The sequence below is a fragment of the Biomphalaria glabrata genome, chromosome 7 (genome assembly GCF_947242115.1).
Source record: "Biomphalaria glabrata chromosome 7, xgBioGlab47.1, whole genome shotgun sequence".
NCBI lineage: Eukaryota > Metazoa > Mollusca > Gastropoda > Planorbidae > Biomphalaria > Biomphalaria glabrata.
The window spans coordinates 5,951,870-5,972,556 of record NC_074717.1 but is presented as its reverse complement, the minus strand read 5'-3'; the positions used below and the strand labels follow the sequence as shown (position 1 = coordinate 5,972,556).

Genomic DNA, 20,687 nt, shown 5'->3' with positions numbered 1-20,687 from the left:
TCCGTTTATATTTTTAATTCCCCCAAACATCATTAGAAAACCGAAAGCGGAAGCTCGTACATGAAAATACGAAACGAAAATGGCGTCCAAGTCTATTCTAACTTGCTTTCTTCGACCTTCATGTACAACTTTACTTGGCAGCAATGGAACAGTGGCATCTCTTCTTCCCACAAGGTATTTTAATACTCAAAATATACTATTCTAAATTTTTAAATATACTTGTTTTTTAAAGTAGAATTTAGTATAGATCTAGGTCAGTAGGTCGTGTTTTATTCAGTCAGAAATCTCAGATCTGAGATCAGAATCAGAATGAGAATCAGTTGAATCAGTCAGATACAAAGACGCGTGTCAAAGAGATAGAATCATAGATATCATAGAAAATAGATAGATTATAAATATGGGACGAGGAATGTGCCTTTATCTTTGTGTCTTTCAGAGTATTTTATTAAATTTTGTTTTTGTATTTGAAGATTATGGTTCAGTGTTTTATGTATTATTGATACTTTACTTTTGAGCCTTCTGTCCTGAAGGCTTTCTAAATTTAGTGATTTTACTAAAGGTGTTACTCTAGTCAAATGTGAATATTCGTTTGTTATGAATCGCACTGCTCTATTTTGTGTCTGTTCTAGTTTCTTAATGTTTTCTTGAGTTGAGGGGTCCCAAACAGAGGATGCATATTCTATTATTGGCCTAACCAAGGTTAAATAACATTTTAGTTTTATGTTCTTATTTGATTTATAGAAATTTCTTTTAATAAATCCTAATGCTTTGTTTGATTTTTTTGTAGTTTCATCAATATGTGGATTCCATGACAGTTTTTCATTTATTATAACACCTAGGTATTTTGCGTTTTTTGTCTGTGTTACTGGTTTGCCATGAATAAGATAAGTGGAATTAATTTGTTTTAGTTTTTTTGTTACTCTTAACAACTGACATTTTTCTGGGTGGAAAGACATGCTCCAATTTGATTCCCATTTCTGTAATTCATCTAATTCTCTTTGTAAAATATCTGTGTCTTGTGTTGTTTTTATTGTTCTATATATTATGCAATCGTCTGCAAATAATCTGACTTTTGTTCCTGAAGTAATGCAATTTGGTAAATCATTTATGTAAATTAAAAATAGTAGTGAACCCAAGACTGTTCCTTGAGGTACACCTGAGTTTACTGTTATCGGTGTTGATTTAGAGCCATTTATTATTACAGTTTGTTCTCTCCCTATCAGAAAGTCTTTAATCCACTGATGCAGTGGACCATTAATGCCGAAATATTTTAATTTTTTAAGCAAACTATGGTGGTGAACTTTGTCAAAAGCCTTAGAAAAATCTAGTAAGATAGCATCTATTTGTTCGCTATTATCTAAACCTTTTGAAAAATCATCAATTAGTCCTATTAGTTGTGTTTCACATGATCTATATTTCCTAAAGCCATGTTGGTATGGTGTGAGGACATTATGTTTGTCTAAGTGGTTTATGATGTTGCTACATATTATGTGTTCTAGGATTTTACATGTGATGCTGGTAAGTGATACTGGTCTGTAGTTTCCTGGGTCAGATTTTTCTCCTTTTTTAAATAGGGGGGTGACATTAGCTTCTTTCCAGTCCTTTGGTACTCTGCCCTGGTTAAGTGAAGCCTGAAAGAGTATTTTGAACACTGGGGCTAGCTCATTACTTAGTTCTTTGAATAATCTAGCTGGAATACCATCAGGTCCAGAAGCTTTATTTGGTTTGGTGTTGGCTAATAGTTTTTGAATTCCATTTTCTTGTACTACTATATCTTCTATGTTGTCTACTTGGTTCAAATTCAGTAATATGTCTTTGTCTCCTGGGGCTGAGAATGCTGATGCAAAGTATTTGTTTAGAATGTTTGCTTTAGTTTCATTATCATTATGTATTATGTTATGTTCATCTTTTAATGGCGCTACGCCTGTTGTTTCCATTTTCTTAGACTTAATGTATGACCATAGGTTTTTGTTGTTGTCTTTAGATATTACATTGTTTATGTATTCACTCTGCAGCTGTCTGCTTACTTTTTGGGTTAAGTGTTTAATTTTTATATACTTTTTGTAAACTCTTTCTGCATTAGTTTCTTTAAATTTTCTATATAGGTTTTCCTTCTGCTTACAAAGCTTCTTTAGTCTATTATTAAAACAGCATTTATTTATTTTGTTTGATGTGTATTTAGTTGGTATTTGATTTTCTATAATGCTTTTCAGATGGTTTTTAATGAAATTCCAGAGGTCATCGACTGGTTGGTTAATGTCTTTTTCTAATAAGAATGTTTGTTGAAAGTTTAATGCAGCTTGGTGTAGTTGTGTTAGGTTACATTTATTCCAGAGTAAGATTTTTCTTTTGGGTTTTATATTGGCTACTGCTTTTATCTGACTGTGTATTTTTATAATCTCATGGTCTGATAGACCAGGGATAATATCATAATCAACTACTAATCCAGGTCTGTTGGTTAAGAAGAGATCTAATGTGTTGTTTAATCTAGTTGGCTTTTTAATGATTTGATCTAAACTTAGGTTGTGTAAAGTTTCTATGAAAAGCTCATTTATGTCCTTAAGGTTTTGGTGTTTATCTATGGTTAGTGTTTTCCAATTTATATCAGGTAGGTTGAAATCACCCATAATCCAAAAAACTGCGTTTTTATTTGTCTCTTTAAGTGTCGTAATCTGATTACATAGTTCCTGCATGTATTCTAAACTAGAATTTGGTGGTCTGTAAATGCTGCCTATTATTAGGGATGTTGAGGTGGTATTCTTGATTCTTGAGTGAAAATGCTCCTTGTGATTGCATATTTAGTGACATTTATTATTATTTTTATTTAATTTTTTTTTCAGCTATGTTTCTGTTCAACAAGTAAGGCATAGACGCTACCCAAAATTTGTTGTACGCCAAAACAAGCGCAAAACATGGCATGTTCGTAAATGGACGCAAAAGTACGATGACAACCTTCTCACAAGCAATGAACAATTTATCAAAGATGTGATTGTTGAAAACTACGCCAAAAATTCTGATAGTCCACTCAAAGATGCTCCTTGGGACAGGAACCCATATGTCTACGGGTAATGTATACAATTACTGTCTATGGGTAATTTATAATACAATTACTGTCTATGGGTAATTTATAATACAATTACTGTCTATGGATAATTTATAGTACAGTTACTATCTACAGTTAATTTATAATACAATCACGGTCTATGGGTATTTTGTACATTACTGTCTACAGGTAATTTATACAATTGCTGTCTACTGGTAATTTATAGTACAGTAAGTGTCTACAGGTAATTTATAATACAATTACAGTCTATGGGTAATTTATAATACAATAGTTGTCTATGGGGAATTTATAATACAATTGCTGTCTATGGGTAATTTCTAATACAATTACTACTACTGGTAATTTATACAATTACATTTTATATGTTGAATATTTGTTTGACTTTACATTTAGGCTAACACTGTTGTAAGCATCTTTTGCGAGACCATTAAAAACAAGTTTGTTCAATTGGTTCTTAAGTCCTTTATCACAGTCTCACAGATTGCTTGAAACATTTTTAATGTACTTTTTGTTGTTTCAACTCAACTGGGAGTCAAAACTGTTGATATATCTCTCCCTCTTATTGCCACTGGTCTTGGAGAATGTCAGTTATTTACCCGCCTGTCTAAATGTTGTCCTCCTCTCTGGGTGATCATAGATTTTATCTTTCTCTCCCATTTTTTGAAATGTCTCTTACATTCTCGGAACACAACATATCTCTTTATAAAGTCAACTACTATCAGTTTAACCTTTTTTTTTTTTTTTTTTTTTTTGATAACCTGAATAGACAACATACAGAAAAATTAAAGACATTTATGCTGTATCACATTAATCTGCTCTACCATCTTTGTTTTCCTACTATATGTAAGTGTCACACTAAGGGTGCTAAGAAATGAATACATGAAGATGATCCCCCATTTTGTTTGGGTGTAATAAGGTCTAGATAAGTAGTTAGCAATAACAAATATGTTGTTTTTTTTTGTTTCATTGTAAAATTTGTTTATATTCAGAACAAGAAGAACTGGAGTCTTGGCGTTGAAGTTGGGTACTATGCTACAATGGACCACGGAGGGCAAGCCATTCATGGTTACACTGCTGCAAGTAATTTACTTTTTTTGTTTTTGTTTTAAATACATCCATCTCACTGCATAATTCTAGCGCATTAGCCCAGTGGTGTCTGAGGCCATATTATTTTCTAATTGTATCACTTACTACATCGCCACAAAAAAATTTTAACGTATACTCTATACATGGCTGGCCTTAGGCATAGGCAAATTAGGCAGCTCTCTAGGGCCTCTGAATGGTGGTTTTAAATAAATTGCATAATTTAATTTTTTCTCTGTTTATTTTTAATTTTTCTATTTCATTGGAGCCACCAAATATCTAAGGCCAGCCCTGCTCTGTATCACTGTTAAGATATAGAAATAAGACCATAGTTTGCACATTGCTGTTTTAGGCAGTTAAATTAGGATTTATATTAAAGTAAAGGTATGTTTGGTGCGGCTTTTTTAACTGTTGAGTTGCTAATTAAATTACTTTTACCCAAATTAAAATTTCCTCTGGAATACTTAAACTATTGCTAATGCATAAATAGGGTAGCATTTTTAACATGTCATTTGACCACAAATTATAAATTGATTTTAAAAATTTTATTAAAATTAAGAAAATATATATATATAGAACTGCAAACTGCTATCTGACTTAAGTTCAAGCCAACTCCTAGTACAAGAGGGTAGATGTTTGTTTGAAAATATTTTATGTTATAATTGTTTTAAAACCTTTTTTAATAATTTATATATTGTTCTATTGTGATAAAAATACAAAAGTATAAAAAGTAAAATAGTATGTTTCTTAGACTTAAGAAACAACTGAACGTTTGCACTATATCATAGCTATTAGCCTTAGTCTTTGAGATAACCGCTAGCCATAGTATTAGAGACTATAACATAGTCTGTTGCCTTAGTGACAGAGTCCATGTATAAATATTTGAGTAGCTTCATCATTTCACTGATCTAGATAATAACTACTTGAAGTATTTGTATCAAATAAACAGCCTATTAATTAATTTTTTTTCCCCATTTTAATGTAACTTATGTGTTTCCCAAGGTTTTAGATAACCATGTGATTAACTATGTGCCCCCTGAGGTCTACGCCACCTACCCAAGTCACTTGCCCCACCACAGACAGAAGTTTGGTTTACAAATTGTTGGTGCATTGAGTTCAGACCCTAGAATGGTAAGTAACAAATAGTAGGGTTAATAAGGCTTTTATAGGTTTCTGTTATTTCTGTTGATTATGTGCAGGTGGGAAGGATTACTTTATTTCCCTGGTGTTCTGCTTCCCTAATTGTCTCCTCTTGTGACCATTTTCACCTGAGCGCCACTTTGAGGCAGAGAAGTATTGCCATGGCAAAACTAAAAAGTTTCCTTTTCAGATCTATGGTGCAGATGATGTTAAGGTCATCTGTTTCTATGGCCAATGTTAAATGAGCAGGGTGTCATGTGGACAGCACAATGACCAACCGCCTTTACTTTCCCTAACTAAAGTCAGGTACCCATTAGTGTTGAGTGAACTCTAGGGCGCCCTAAAAATCCAGAAATTTAAATTTCCTGTCTTCACCGAGATTTGAACCAGGACTCCAGGTTCTGAAGCCCAGTGCTTAACCACTGAGCCACCACCAGGGCAAGTGAGTGCATCACTACTATGTGTTAAGTATTTTCTAAAGATGCCAGACGTGAACTTTTCTTGGTCAATGTATTCTTAAGATATGTGATGTGGGATTTTTGTGTACAACCAAATGAAACTGCTGTAATTATTGTTTAACTGCCTTAATTTAATTTAACTATTTCTATGCAATAAATGTCCAGAAATTCAATTCACCTTCATTTGTGTATCACTTTTATATATCACAGTTTTCTAAACCTTACAACAATCTCTTCATCAAAGCTGGTGTCCCACCCAAACGTTGGTTGACCAGATTTTTAATTACACCAAACGCTGCCTGCCAACCTGGTAAGACATTCTTTGTTTTGGCATTTAAATTTAAAGGTTTATGTAATGTGAATTTGAAATTAGTAATTTTTTTTTTTTGCCCTGTAATGGTGACTTAATTGCTATTGTTGATGAACTTGTTGTGGTTGGTTGATCAATCTTATAAATCCAGCTGAAAATAATGTCATTACACTATCTACTACTTTTAAATAAGAAAAAAAAGGAATTTCATTTTATAGGGCTACTAGAGTTCACATGCTTAAGATGTGTACATGTTGGTGCATGGTATTATGAGAGCCAAAAAATATATTTCCATAATAAACAAACAAATTTTCAAGCCATCAAACTTTCTTTTCAACTTGCGTGAAATCGAATCTGAACATTTTCACAGTATCAGCTATAAAATACATAGATATAACTTAGTTGTTGCTTTATGGGCTTTTAAATTTTTTAAATATTTCATTTATGAATGTGATGTTTTGTAAAATGTTTTACATGTTTCGGATGTTCCTTCAGAGTTAAAGATAGTTTACTTCCTAGTCCAAACCTCCTCCAGGACGACAGGGGATGGGAGATGGTAGGGTTTGAACTCTGGACCATGGATAAATCCAAACGACAGTGCAGCCCACAAACCACACGACCAGGCAGCCATCCATGTTTAAGCATTATAGCTAAACTCTTTTATGTATCAACTTTTTTTTTTTTTAAAGTTGTCAACTTCTTGATTTATTTATTTTTTGTGTACTCTATTCTAGGCACACCACTGAGTGTAAATCACTTCAAAGTTGGCGAATATGTGGATATTCAAGGAAGAACGTGAGTTGCTATATCATTCCCTCTTATTTTTTGTGTAATTCTGCAATCAGTCTGTATTGATATTATCAATAGCCAGACAATCAAAATCATTTACTGATTAGCATGTAGGAAGACTAAACTGAACTAATGACATTTGTTAGTGTCCCCTTAACTACATCATTCTTACTTTGATAGCCATTACTTTTAAAACATTATAGTATGTAAGATATAAGTATAAAGTATTTAAAAACAAAACACTTATATTTATCAGTTTTTTATTTCCATTACCCTTATTGGTCTGAGAACATTCGGAAATACTAAATAAAACATTAACAAAAAGTTGTATTTATGTCAAAAAAGACAAAAACAGTTTGTTTTTTTAAATTGTAGTTTTTGTTAAGAAATTTTCTTAATGTTTTTTTTTTTTTAAAAATATCCTTTAAATTTTGGGGGAAAAAAGGTATAGATGATTGTGAAATGAAAGGTCAAGGCAATAAATGTGAAATAACAAAATGAAAACTGTAATTTAAATATGAAACAATTTTTGTTTTATGGTCACAATATCTCAAAATAGAACTAAACTTAGACCCTGATAAGAATTTCTATGAATCTCTGCAGGATGTGATTATATACTATTAGAGCTGATATATTGGATTTCTGTATTCTGTCAGGAATGTAATTACTTCTGAGAGAGTCAACAATAGAACATTATCTTTCTTTTAACAGCAGAGACAATGAAATATTGACAGAGGTTCCAGTTAATAGAAAATACATAAATATAGTCCTGTGTAGAAATATTGATACCAATGTCTGAAAGTTATATCAAGCATTACATATTTCTTAAAGCTTTTTTAGTTGTCTACATAGTGGCTATACAAATAAATGTTCAATTCTGCAACTTAAATAACTTTAGTCCCGTCTATGAGAGATATTTTGATGGGAAAAAAAAAACAGTATCAGGTTAAAGTTCCTTATTTAAATTCACTCCTATTTTCACAATACTTTGATCATAGCTTGGAATCAACTTTGTCGACTTCTTCATAAGTTCTCTGTCAAAATACAGGCTGCTAAAGTTATATTTGTGTTGAGGGAAAGTTCAAAGGAGTGCTTCACATGGGAAATGTAGAAAGAACAATAACTTTTATGAAAACATTGAGAAGTTGAGGAAAAACAATAAAAAGTATTAGCTAAATTAGCATGAACATTAGATTAGAGTCTGACATTATGATTTTATCTTATAATGAAAGTTATGTTCCTGTGTCATGCTCATTATCTAGAAGCAAAAAAAGCCATTTTTTATGATTCCATTGCTGTTGTCAGTATTATCAAAGGCTTTAAAAGATCCTTTTTTTTTATGGGCCTTTGTGCATCCCACAAATGACATGTTGAGCAAAAGATATGTTATATTTTAATCATACACATATAACACATATACACATTTTTAGTTGCTAGCTGAAGATCATTTCTAGTTGCTTCCCTTTAATTTTCTCCACTAATTATCCCCCACTCAGCCAATTAGTGAGCCAGTTTACTAAGCTTGATTACATATCTCAGTATATTTGGATCCTATCATCATGCCCCAATCTGTAGGGCTAGTGTTTCTGTATATTGGCTAGATCTTCATAACACACCAACTCCCCCCCCCCCCCCCCCCCTTTCCTGCTAGCTGTTCATTCAATTACTAGTTTTGTGTGCTCAGCATTGCGTCATCCTCTTTGGACTGGTTGATGTATTGAATGTTGTTGTTTAGGTTGATGTATTGAATGTCGTTGTTTATGTTTCAACTCGACAGCTGGCCTGTCAGGTCCAGTTCACTGACCTAGTAGTGTATATAATGGTGGCTGGATGATGAAATGTTGACACTTGGATGAAATTCCCACACAATTTTTTAAGCAATAGAAGAAAGAAAAAGTTCATTAAGACAATAGTTAGTGAGGTGATCATGTTAACATGAAACTGTTAGACACCGGGTTAAAATCATTCATAGGCTAAGCTATGCTGTTGTTTCTCTTTCATGCTTCTGAATTATTTTAAAGGGGTTTGTGGGGAGAGCATTGATTCTTAAAGTCTAATCAAACTGTTAAAAAAAAAATTTCTGTTTTCATTTAATCGGGGATGAATGGGAACGCACACTGTCTGTATCTCAAAGAGAAATGAGATTGTTTGCTAGATTTTAGTAGAATGCAACTTTACTACTAAGAATCATTGTATATGGGGAAACTGCTGTGCCTGTTCATATGAAATTTACAACAATATGAATATCAATGGATACAACTCCTATAGGTTATGTTGGTTCTTTCATGTAACTAATTTATATACATATATTAACATTTTAGCACCAAGTTCCTGTCTTCCTTTTTTGAGCCTGCATTGTATTCATGTTGTATTTGTAACCTTGTAACAAGTCCTTGTAACAAATAACCATAATATATTTATAACTCTTAGGGCCACATTTATCTTCTTGTGGTTTGAATTCCATTTCTTTAGTAATGAGTTAACATTTTTATTTTCCCCCCTCATTTTGCAGACGTGATTGGGGATTTCAGGGCGTGTGCAAAAGGTGGGGCATGAAGGGAATGCCTGCATCTCATGGTGTTACAAAGTCTCACAGAAAGATGGGCTCTACAGGCGGCGGCGGTGTAAGTCAACATTTTACTGCCTTTAGACATTAGTTTGGTAAACTAGATCAGTAGTTCTCAATCTGTCGTTCACCACATGCGGCATCCATCTTTCTAGATGTCTGGGGCTAAAAAAAAACTAATAAAGTTTTAATTTTATATAGGCTATTACATAAATTTCACCATCAACAAATGCATTAAAAATGTTTTCTTAAATGAGGCTTTTTACTATAGTTACATCATTTTTCACAGACATATCAACTTGATATAATTATTGCTGGGATGTTCTTAGGTGGCCTTTTGGCTTATTTATGTTCTCACATTATGTTATATCAAAAAGAAATCAGATTTGATCACTGAACGTATCTTGCTCCTAATAGTTGTTATAGTGCAATGGGAGTAATTCTTTTTGTTTTCAAAATTAAATAAACTCATACCTTTTTTAAAACAAGATTAAAAAGTCTTATAAAGAATATACCAAGTATACTGGTTCACAGTTACAATCACACAAATTTATTGCCATTAAAGTAAAATAATGTCCCCCTCTCAAGCTTTACGATCTATGGCGCAGATGATGTAAAGGTCATCTGTTTCTGTGGCCCATAGTTTAATAAAGGTGTCATGTGGCCAACACATGCCTTTACTTTTCTCCAACTATTTTCAGGTGCCCTAAGATCTAAAATTAAAAATCCCAGGACCTCTCTTTTTGGAAGCCAAGTACCTTACCACTCAGCCACCATTGTTGCCATTGACATGTCTATAATTGTTTTGGCATTTGTCAAGTAAAGAAAACTTTAAAATGTTAAGGATGTATTCTTAGGTGCAGCAGCTACTTATGATCTTCCAAAAGTGTACACTTTGTTTTTTTTAAAAACTAAATATATATATATAGATATTGATATACAGTATATATTCATTGCAATATATTCAGTAAAACTGACTTGCTGGTCTGCATATGAGTTTGTGTAACACAAACGCAAACTTCTTTTACTATCTTCTTCTTTCATTTTCTTGTTGTCCAGGATAAAGATGGTATTTGGAAAGGCAAGCACATGCCTGGAATTATGGGAGATATCTTGAGAACACAGTATGGTCTGAAAGTAAGTGTACTTGTGCTGTTCATAAAGTTAGCAAAAATAAAAACTTACCATAGGATTCTGTTTTCATCTGTTTCCTTGATGAGTTTTTAGGTTTTTTTTTTGTGTGTTTTTTTTTTAGAAACTTTATGTAACAGCCTGAATTATTATTTGTCTGCTATGCTTCAATTATATATAGATCTAGTTATTACAACTCTCCATCTTATGTCTGCTTTCCTTCCAGAAATACAGAAACACCAATAAGTCCTGCACATAACTATTGATTCTTGTTGAAACACTAGTCCTACTGTTTCTTACACTTCATCAACTTTGTGGTGTAATATTTGTCCCAGATTAAACAGGACTGCATTACTTGGTCGATATGAAGATCCCTTTTTTGAGACTAGATTTTTTTAAAAAGAAAATAAATATTTCCTGAGCCAAAAACAGGGTATTGCAACAAAGAAGCACATGTTTCAAAAGTTCTATCAAAAAGGGGGCACATGCTGTGAGGACCTTCTTCTTTCATTTTTTATGTTGGAGAGTTCAGATTAGTAATCTATATCTGAGATGAACCGCGCAGTGGTTTCTAGATCAGGCAGTTCTCCAAATAGTTTTTCTGCTATAGGAGGGTTTTGGGGCCAGAGTCTTATTCGTGACTCTTGATAGTGTATGCAGCTTTGAAGAACATGGTCAGCATTCTCTGTTGATGCTCCGCAAGGGCAAGTTTCGTTTGTCCCGACTTTAATCTTCTGGCTGTGAGGACCATATTAAATTTTTCAAAAAAGAAATGTGGCCCAATCAGCTGCTACCCCCCTTCTGCAGAAAACAGCTACTTTGGCACCTGCAATCTTTCTAGATCTACAGGGTAGAATAAAAAGGTTAAATCTTTAATTAAAACAAAAAATAAAACCTTTAATGACATCAAGTATGATCAAATAAATGCTGTACTTGCTTTGGCAGGAGTTTTTAAGCTTTTTACATTCAACTCCTGGATATTGTTAATCTGTTGTAATGACCTGGTTGTGTTAATATTATTCATGATCAATAAGAGCTTTTTTTTTAAAACCCATATGTGATTGACAGGACATAAACATATTCATTGAGTGAGACTCCCTGCTAAGTTGAGAATACTGAGAAGTGAGAGCTTGAATGTTTGGATGTGTTTAGATACACAGAGTACATGAACTTTGGTCCTGTTGAATACTTATCCTTGTTGAATCAATACTTGGTAAGCTGAGAACCACTGGGCACCAGCTGTAGCCTCAGCTTTGTGAAATGTTCTTATCTTGTGTCAACAAATATTTGACGAACTGGTTCTGAAAACTGGATCACTTCAGGGTGTCCTTGAATGGCTTTCTCTTAATGAAGTGTTACACTTGTCTTATGTAGTTGTTCGAAGATCCTGTGTGTTATGGAAGAATGCTCAGTTGAAATCGTTACTTTGAACTCTGGGTGGTCAAGTAGTTTAAAAAAATCAGATCTGTGTGTTTCAAGATTAATATGAATGAGGTATGGTTTTCAAGTGCTTAAGAGTCAGCAGTGAATCCTAAGTATCCAGCTCCTCCCCAAAATGTCAATAAATGTAAATATGGGCCAGAGCACACTGAGCAAGCTAAAACTAGAGAAGACACTGTCTCTAACTCATCACTGTCACTTATGAACTTTGAATGTTGGTAGGGGAATATAAAATTTAATCCTGAAGGATTTATCTTACAGCCCTAAGGCAAATATTCTACAAATCAGACCTAGTTTGAATAATATTTTTTTTTACATAAAGGTTTTCAATTGAAAGTTTTACAAAGAAATTAAGATTTTTATTTATTGACCCAATGACTGGGAGGATGGCCCTCATTCACCAAAATGAACGATCACATGATAATATTGATAAAACAACGAAAAAACTGTCACATGATAACCATTGTTGATTAAAATTAGATCATAATTTGTATAGAAGAGAAACACGGGGCTCAATGTTGTTTGTTTACAATTGGTGAATGAGATACATTCTTTTTTTTTACTAATAAGATCTTAATACAGACCTAGAAATTTTGTTTATGAATAGCAAATAACTACCCCTTGATTGTTGAATGAGGTCCATTCTTTTTTTTTACTAATAAGATCTTAATACAGACCTAGAAATTTTGTTTATGAATAGCTAATAACTACCCCTTGATTGTTGAATGAGGTCCATTCTTTTTTTTACTAATAAGATCTTAATACAGACCTAGAAATTTTGTTTATGAATAGCAAATAACTACCCCTTGATTGTTGAATGAGGTCCATTCTTTTTTTTTACTAATAAGATCTTAATACAGACCTAGAAATTTTGTTTATGAATAGCTAATAACTACCCCTTGATTGTTGAATGAGGTCCATTCTTTTTTTTACTAATAAGATCTTAATACAGACCTAGAAATTTTGTTTATGAATAGCAAATAACTACCCCTTGATTGTTGAATGAGGTCCATTCTTTTTTTTTACTAATAAGATCTTAATACAGACCTAGAAATTTTGTTTATGAATAGCTAATAACTACCGCTTGATTGGTGAATGAGATCCATTCTTTTTTTTTTACTAATAAGATCTTAATACAGACCTAGAAATTTTGTTTATGAATAGCTAATAACTACCGCTTGATTGGTGAATGAGATCCATTCTTTTTTTTTTACTAATAAGATCTTAATACAGACCTAGAAATTTTGTTTATGAATAGCAAATAACTACCCCTTGATTGTTGAATGAGATCCATTCTTTTTTTTTTACTAATAAGATCTTAATACAGACCTAGAAATTTTGTTTATGAATAGCTAATAACTACCGCTTGATTGGTGAATGAGATCCATTCTTTTTTTTTTACTAATAAGATCTTAATACAGACCTAGAAATTTTGTTTATGAATAGCTAATAACTACCGCTTGATTGGTGAATGAGATCCATTCTTTTTTTTTTACTAATAAGATCTTAATACAGACCTAGAAATTTTGTTTATGAATAGCTAATAACTACCGCTTGATTGGTGAATGAGATCCATTCTTTTTTTTTTACTAATAAGATCTTAATACAGACCTAGAAATTTTGTTTATGAATAGCTAATAACTACCGCTTGATTGGTGAATGAGATCCATTCTTTTTTTTTTACTAATAAGATCTTAATACAGACCTAGAAATTTTGTTTATGAATAGCTAATAACTACCGCTTGATTGGTGAATGAGATCCATTCTTTTTTTTTTACTAATAAGATCTTAATACAGACCTAGAAATTTTGTTTATGAATAGCTAATAACTACCGCTTGATTGGTGAATGAGATCCATTCTTTTTTTTTTACTAATAAGATCTTAATACAGACCTAGGAATTTTGTTTATGAATAGCTAATAACTACCGCTTGACTTCAAGCGAACAAACATCTCCAGAACAAATGAAACAAATACATGCATGTCTTTGTTCATTAATATAAACATTGGGTGTCATTTTTTTGTTAATGGATTCATATGTACATAAGAAAATCTTCAAGTTTTGGTAATGACAAATCTAAACCTAAAGATAAGACTAGGGTGCACCAAAATGGAATCCACATTTCTATGTGCCTGTCAATCTTGGATTCTGTCAACAGAATGGAGTGCAAAGTGCATGACTGGATGCATGACTGGATGCATGATGCATAGTTGAGTTATTGTACAAAGTCATTAGGCACAACTTATAGGAAAGACATCACAAATGAAGAAATTCACAACAGGATCAAAAAGTCCTAAACACCAACTCTGGCAGCACGACCATGTCAGAAAATTGTTAGGATTAGCAAAAGATATTTTTTTGTAACAAAAAACATACCAGTAAAAAGGAAAATAGGCAGCCAAAAGACTGATGGTAAGATATTTTCAAGGACGGAAATTTCCCTCGTTAGACGAGGCGAGATTCTAATGATGGCAATGCAAGCAGTGGATAGTGTTTCTTAGCTAAGATATTTTTTTAATCTTTTTTTTTATCTTCTTTTTTTTTAATTTAATTTTTTAAATTTTGTCTTCTCAGATCTGGAGAATAAACACAAAGTATAATGTCTTGTATGTCACTGGCGCTGCTGTCTGTGGCAGGCCGCACACCTTTGTCAGAGTGTATGACACTGTGCTGCCCCGCAAGAAGAGGCCAGAGTCCAGTTACGAGTCAGTGCCCATGCCTACCTGGTTTGAAGAAGATGCAACCGAGCCACTACCAGAAGAATATTTTGATTCTAAATTGTTCCAGTTTACAAGTCCCTCTTTAGAAATAGAGGAAGAAAAGAAATAATTTGGCTTTTTACTAGTTCCTTAAAAAAAAAAGAAATTACATAAAAAAAATGATTTGTTGTAAAATTTGTGTAGACTTATTTATGTTTGTTGTGTAAACTTATTTATGGTAGAAACATAATTTAGTGTTTTAAAAGTTTAAATTTGTCTTTGAGTTTGTTTTGCCTTCATCGTTTTAGCAACTGCAGATAATCTCAATAATTCTTTGCAAACATCCAAAAACAACAAATCTGATGAACCATGTAACAAGTTTGTCTCGAGATAATGTATCATTGGATTTAGGAGGGATGTTAGCAGATGACTTGAGACTGCTTCAGACTTTCCAATAGAAAGGAAGACTTTCATCCTAACCAAAGCTTACTGCTGATGGCGGCTAGGGTTCAAACCCATACCACAAGTCGTGGCACATAAATTAAACACATCCATCCATTCCAGTGGCGCTACAGCACATGGCCTGCTTAAGCACATCCGTCCATTCAAATCTCTCTTGAGCTTTTCATCTTCATGCCGGAACTTTGACGTTGTAGATCTAGATCCTCGATCCATCTTGTTCGTGGTCTACCTTTGGGATGCTTATGTCCGTATACAATTATTGCTCCTCTGCTCTCCGGCATTATTTCAAGGTGACCTGTCCAGTGAAGTTTTTTCTCATTTCCGTCACTGTAGGTGTGGGTCTTCATACAATTGATATATCTCATGGTTAGTCGGTGTCCTCCACTCAGTTTCCTCTTGTATAGCACCATAGACTTTTTAAAAGTATTTTCCGTTCTCAAGTATGAAACAGATTTTCTGTGTCCAGGTTTCACTTGCATACATTACCAGTACATGGCTACTGCTAATTATGCTTTGTATGAAGCTTTCTTTGTTTTCCTTGATGTTGCGCTCTTAATGGTGGCTACCTCCTGGCATTCATTCCCTTATTTCTGTCAGTACGTCATCAGTAGCACACATACGTCATCAGTAGCACACATACGGTACGCATATTGACATTGATTGTTGGACACATCCCCTGATATTTCTAAATTTTTTTTTATTTTTTTTTTTTACCTTTAGTTTGTGGCTGCATGCATTCAATCAGTACATAAATCTACACATTACAGTGCAATCAAGTTAACCACTAGCCATGTTAAATAAGAACACTGATTACTATCTAGTGACAGACGTCTGGAGACAAGTTATCTCCCCTGACAACTTTGTTATCACAGGAAGTTAAAAAAAAATGTAAACAGGGGACATACGATTAATGTCATTTTGTTTATATAGGTCATGCATTTGTGTTCAAAACATTGTTATTAAAGCGGTGGAGATCAAAGGTCAAGAAAAGAGCAAAGAGAGGCCACCACCGACACGATTCGGATCTACTTGTTTAAGCAAGTCAAATAAATCTGAAGGTGTCAGTCCCAAATAAGAAGTCTTTTCAAGGTGTTAGTCCCAAATAAGAAGTCTTTTTAAGGTGCTAGTGCCAAAAAAGAAGTCTTTTTAAGGTGTTAGCCCCAAACATTAAGACATCCAAAATTTTAAACACCGGATATACGTAATCGCTAGCTATTTATAGTTTTCCCGCCATTAATGACAATCTCTAATAAGGGTTTTTGATGAAAAAAAAAGTAGGCCTACTAAAACTGGTGTCCGGCTTGACCCCCACAACCTCTTTATGTGGTCTTTAAAAAAAACACACACACAATAAGTGTGTTTTTCTTTTACATTTATTTATGTTCATATTGTCTTTTTCTAAGGATTTAATGCCCCTGGGAATATGGATTTAGGCCTACGGCTCTTGGTTTCTTTACTTTTGTTTGTAAATTGTTTTTTCTCTCTCTGCCAGTCACATCTGTTTCTGTGTATTTGTTGAAGGATTAACTTCGCATTCAAAAAGTAATCTCTGGGCTTACTGCATCAGATTGTTTGGGATTCCTGGCAAGATCACGGTGGGTAATCGGATTCACTTCATCAGTACAAGATATGTTCTTTTTGTGTAGTTCCCGATGACAAAGGTTGCTATGGAAACTTCTTAGGTTCCTTAATAAATGGTGTATAGATTTATGATTGAATTGCATGGGACAATAATGTGTGAATATTGCATGTTTTTGTAACTTTAGCATTTTCATTGCGCTTTGGTCTCTATTCTACTATAACATGTTCAGTGTGCTCTGGTCTCCATTCTACTATAACATGTTCATTGCGCTCTGGTCTACATTCTACTATAACAATAACATGTTCATTGCTCTCTGGTCTACATTCTACTATAACATGTTCATTGCGCTCTGGTCTACATTCTACTATAACATGTTCATTGCTCTCTGGTCTACATTCTACTATAACATGTTCAGTACGCACTGGTCTACATTCTACTATAACATGTTCAGTGCTCTCTGGTCTACATTCTACTATAACAATAACATGTTCATTGCTCTCTGGTCTACATTCTACTATAACATGTTCAGTGCTCTCTGGTCTACATTCTACTATAACATGTTCATTGCTCTCTGGTCTACATTCTACTATAACATGTTCAGTACGCACTGGTCTACATTCTACTATAACATGTTCATTGCTCTCTGGTCTACATTCTACTATAACATGTTCAGTGCGCTCTGGTCTACATTCTACTATAACATGTTCAGTGTGCTCTGGTCTACATTCTACTATAACATGTTCAGTGCTCTCTGGTCTACATTCTACTATAACATGTTCATTGCCCTCTGGTCTACATTCTACTATAACATGTTCATTGCTCTCTGGTCTACATTCTACTATAACATGTTCATTGCTCTCTGGTCTACATTCTACTATAACATGTTCATTGCTCTCTGGTCTACATTCTACTATAACATGTTCATTGCTCTCTGGTCTACATTCTACTATAACATGTTCATTGCTCTCTGGTCTACATTCTACTATAACATGTTCATTGTGCTCTGGTCTACATTCTACTATAACATTTTCATTGCGCTCTCTGGTCTCCATTCTACTATAACATGTTCATTGCTCTCTGGTCTACATTCTACTATAACATGTTCATTGTGCTCTGGTCTACATTCTACTATAACATGTTCAGTGCTCTCTGGTCTACATTCTACTATAACATGTTCAGTGCGCTCTGGTCTACATTCTACTATAACATGTTCAGTGTGCTCTGGTCTACATTCTACTATAACATGTTCAGTGCTCTCTGGTCTACATTCTACTATAACATGTTCATTGCCCTCTGGTCTACATTCTACTATAACATGTTCATTGCTCTCTGGTCTACATTCTACTATAACATGTTCATTGCTCTCTGGTCTACATTCTACTATAACATGTTCATTGCTCTCTGGTCTACATTCTACTATAACATGTTCATTGCTCTCTGGTCTACATTCTACTATAACATGTTCATTGTGCTCTGGTCTACATTCTACTATAACATGTTCAGTGCTCTCTGGTCTACATTCTACTATAACATGTTCAGTGCTCTCTGGTCTCCATTCTACTATAACATGTTCATTGCTCTCTGGTCTACATTCTACTATAACATGTTCATTGTGCTCTGGTCTACATTCTACTATAACATGTTCAGTGCTCTCTGGTCTACATTCTACTATAACATGTTCAGTGCTCTCTGGTCTACATTCTACTATAACATGTTCAGTGCTCTCTGGTCTACATTCTACTATAACATGTTCATTGTGCTCTGGTCTACATTCTACTATAACATGTTCAGTGCTCTCTGGTCTACATTCTACTATAACATGTTCATTGCGCTCTGGTCTACATTCTACTATAACATGTTCAGTGCTCTCTGGTCTACATTCTACTATAACATGTTCATTGCGCTCTGGTCTACATTCTACTATAACATGTTCATTGCTCTCTGGTCTACATTCTACTATAACATGTTCAGTGCTCTCTGGTCTACATTCTACTATAACATGTTCAGTGCTCTCTGGTCTACATTCTACTATAACATGTTCAGTGCTCTCTGGTCTACATTCTACTATAACATGTTCATTGCTCTCTGGTCTACATTCTACTATAACATGTTCATTGTGCTCTGGTCTACATTCTACTATAACATGTTCATTGTGCTCTGGTCTCCATTCTACTATAACATGTTCAGTGCTCTCTGGTCTACATTCTACTATAACATGTTCAGTGCTCTCTGGTCTACATTCTACTATAACATGTTCATTGCTCTCTGGTCTACATTCTACTATAACATGTTCATTGCTCTCTGGTCTACATTCTACTATAACATGTTCATTGCGCTCTGGTCTACATTCTACTATAACATTTTCAGTGCGCACTGGTTTCTGTGCTATCATAACATGCTTGAATCACTTCGACCCAATCTTATGATCGTAAAGGAAAGAAGAAAAAAAAATATTTCGGACACTAGGATCACTTTAAATACACAGCATCCATCAAGAATCAAACTCGAGACTCTCAGCAGTTCAGTGTGTATAAACCACATGGCTGGGTTGCTGGATGGGCGTGTGGTTTGCATTAAGAAGTTTATATGAAAAAAAAAGGTCACGGTTCTATTCTCTTGATGCAATTTAAAAGAATGTCCACTTGATGCTACCATATTAATTGCAGTTCAAGAATAGAGCTGGCTTAGAAAAGTAGATCCTAAATCTACCCCCCCCCCCCAATTACAGGAAAGCGGGTGGATGCCTGGTCGTGCCGTGTGCGCCCTTACGACTCGATGAACCCGGGTTTAAACCTTTCCCGTCACATTTCCCCCCCCCCCCCCCAAAACATCCGCCGTCACGCACGAGGTTTGAACTAGGACGTAGTAATCAATCAGTCCTGAAGGAACAGCCACAAGACGTGTCAATTATAAAGTCTCTAAACCTAGCCAGGTTAAAATAAAAAGTCGAATCACACATTTAGCGCATCGATGTAGGTCAAGGCAAAATCAATTCATCCGCTGAATAGATATAAAACTAGGACATAACAACATGCGTTCTTAGCGACACACGCTATTGTATTTGCGAAGTCCGTCTGTCCCGTTTTAACAAAAAGAGCTATTAAAAATAGATTTCAGCATTGCCTTAAACATTTGTGCAAAACGTCTACCTTTGATCTTTCCAGGTATTCATTTTATCTGTCTGTTACTAAAGTAAGCATAGATAATCATAAACTCCACTTGTTTTTTTTCGGTCAAGAATGTCAAAAATTCAACTTGTCTTGCTAACGTAATGATTTTTAAAAAAACTTAGTTTAGAACTTTCCCTCCTTAACCCTTAAAGTGCTGAGCTGTTTTAAAATGAGTGCATACAAAATGAAATTACAATAAATAAACTACCACACGCGTTTTAAGGGTTAAAATCAAATGTAGGCTATTTATCTCCCTTTTTAGGATAGCAAATTAAAAATGACCCCAAAATTTGATTGTTCAGTTGAGGAGGATTCATTGAGTGTCAAATGCACAACCAAATTCTAATCCTAGTCTGTTTAACCCCTTGACCCCTACCGTTTCCCTTTTAAAATTTCACCACCTAATACGTCATTTTCTTCATATTGATCAATGGTGATGTCATCGGGAAAACCTGAAGAGATTAAATGGCTTCGTAACTTGGATAACGCAATACCGTCGTGTACAGTAAATAGTGTATGTATTGTGTTTAATTGTGAAATAACTTTGATCACATAGAACTTTAGGAGGCGCGGTAGCTGAGCGGTAAAGTGGTTGGCTTCCAAACCGGGGTTCGAATCCTGGTGAAGACTGGGATTTTTTAAATTTCGGAATCTTCGGGTTCCTCTGAGTCCACCCAGCTCTAATGGGTACCTGACATTAGTTGGGGGAAAAGTAAAGGCGGTTGGTCGTTGTGCTGGCCAGATGACACTCTCGTAGCCCACAGAAACAGATGATTTTGACATCATCTGCCCT

General features: G+C 34.2%; 1 protein-coding gene across 1 annotated transcript; it reads left to right on the top strand.

Annotated features, from left to right (window-relative positions):
- The first annotated feature begins 11 nt into the window (after positions 1-11).
- Positions 12-14,875, top strand: LOC106075457 (39S ribosomal protein L3, mitochondrial-like). The gene is made up of 9 exons (XM_056035967.1): positions 12-174; positions 2,841-3,065; positions 4,054-4,144; positions 5,150-5,278; positions 5,956-6,055; positions 6,790-6,850; positions 9,357-9,468; positions 10,470-10,547; positions 14,556-14,875. The coding sequence occupies exons 1-9, from the start codon at positions 80-82 to the stop codon at positions 14,808-14,810; spliced, it is 1,146 nt and encodes a 381-aa protein (XP_055891942.1). The 5' UTR covers positions 12-79; the 3' UTR covers positions 14,811-14,875.
- Positions 14,876-20,687: the final 5,812 nt, after the last annotated feature.

Excerpts from the sequence above, each read along its gene's own strand:
- LOC106075457 (XM_056035967.1), top strand. The coding sequence starts at position 80 with ATGGCGTCCAAGTCTATTCTAACTTGCTTTCTTCGACCTTCATGTACA. Across the intron at positions 9,469-10,469 it reads GCTCTACAGGCGGCGGCGGT|GATAAAGATGGTATTTGGAA; the intron begins GTAAGTCAACAT and ends CTTGTTGTCCAG. Across the intron at positions 10,548-14,555 it reads GAACACAGTATGGTCTGAAA|ATCTGGAGAATAAACACAAA; the intron begins GTAAGTGTACTT and ends TTGTCTTCTCAG.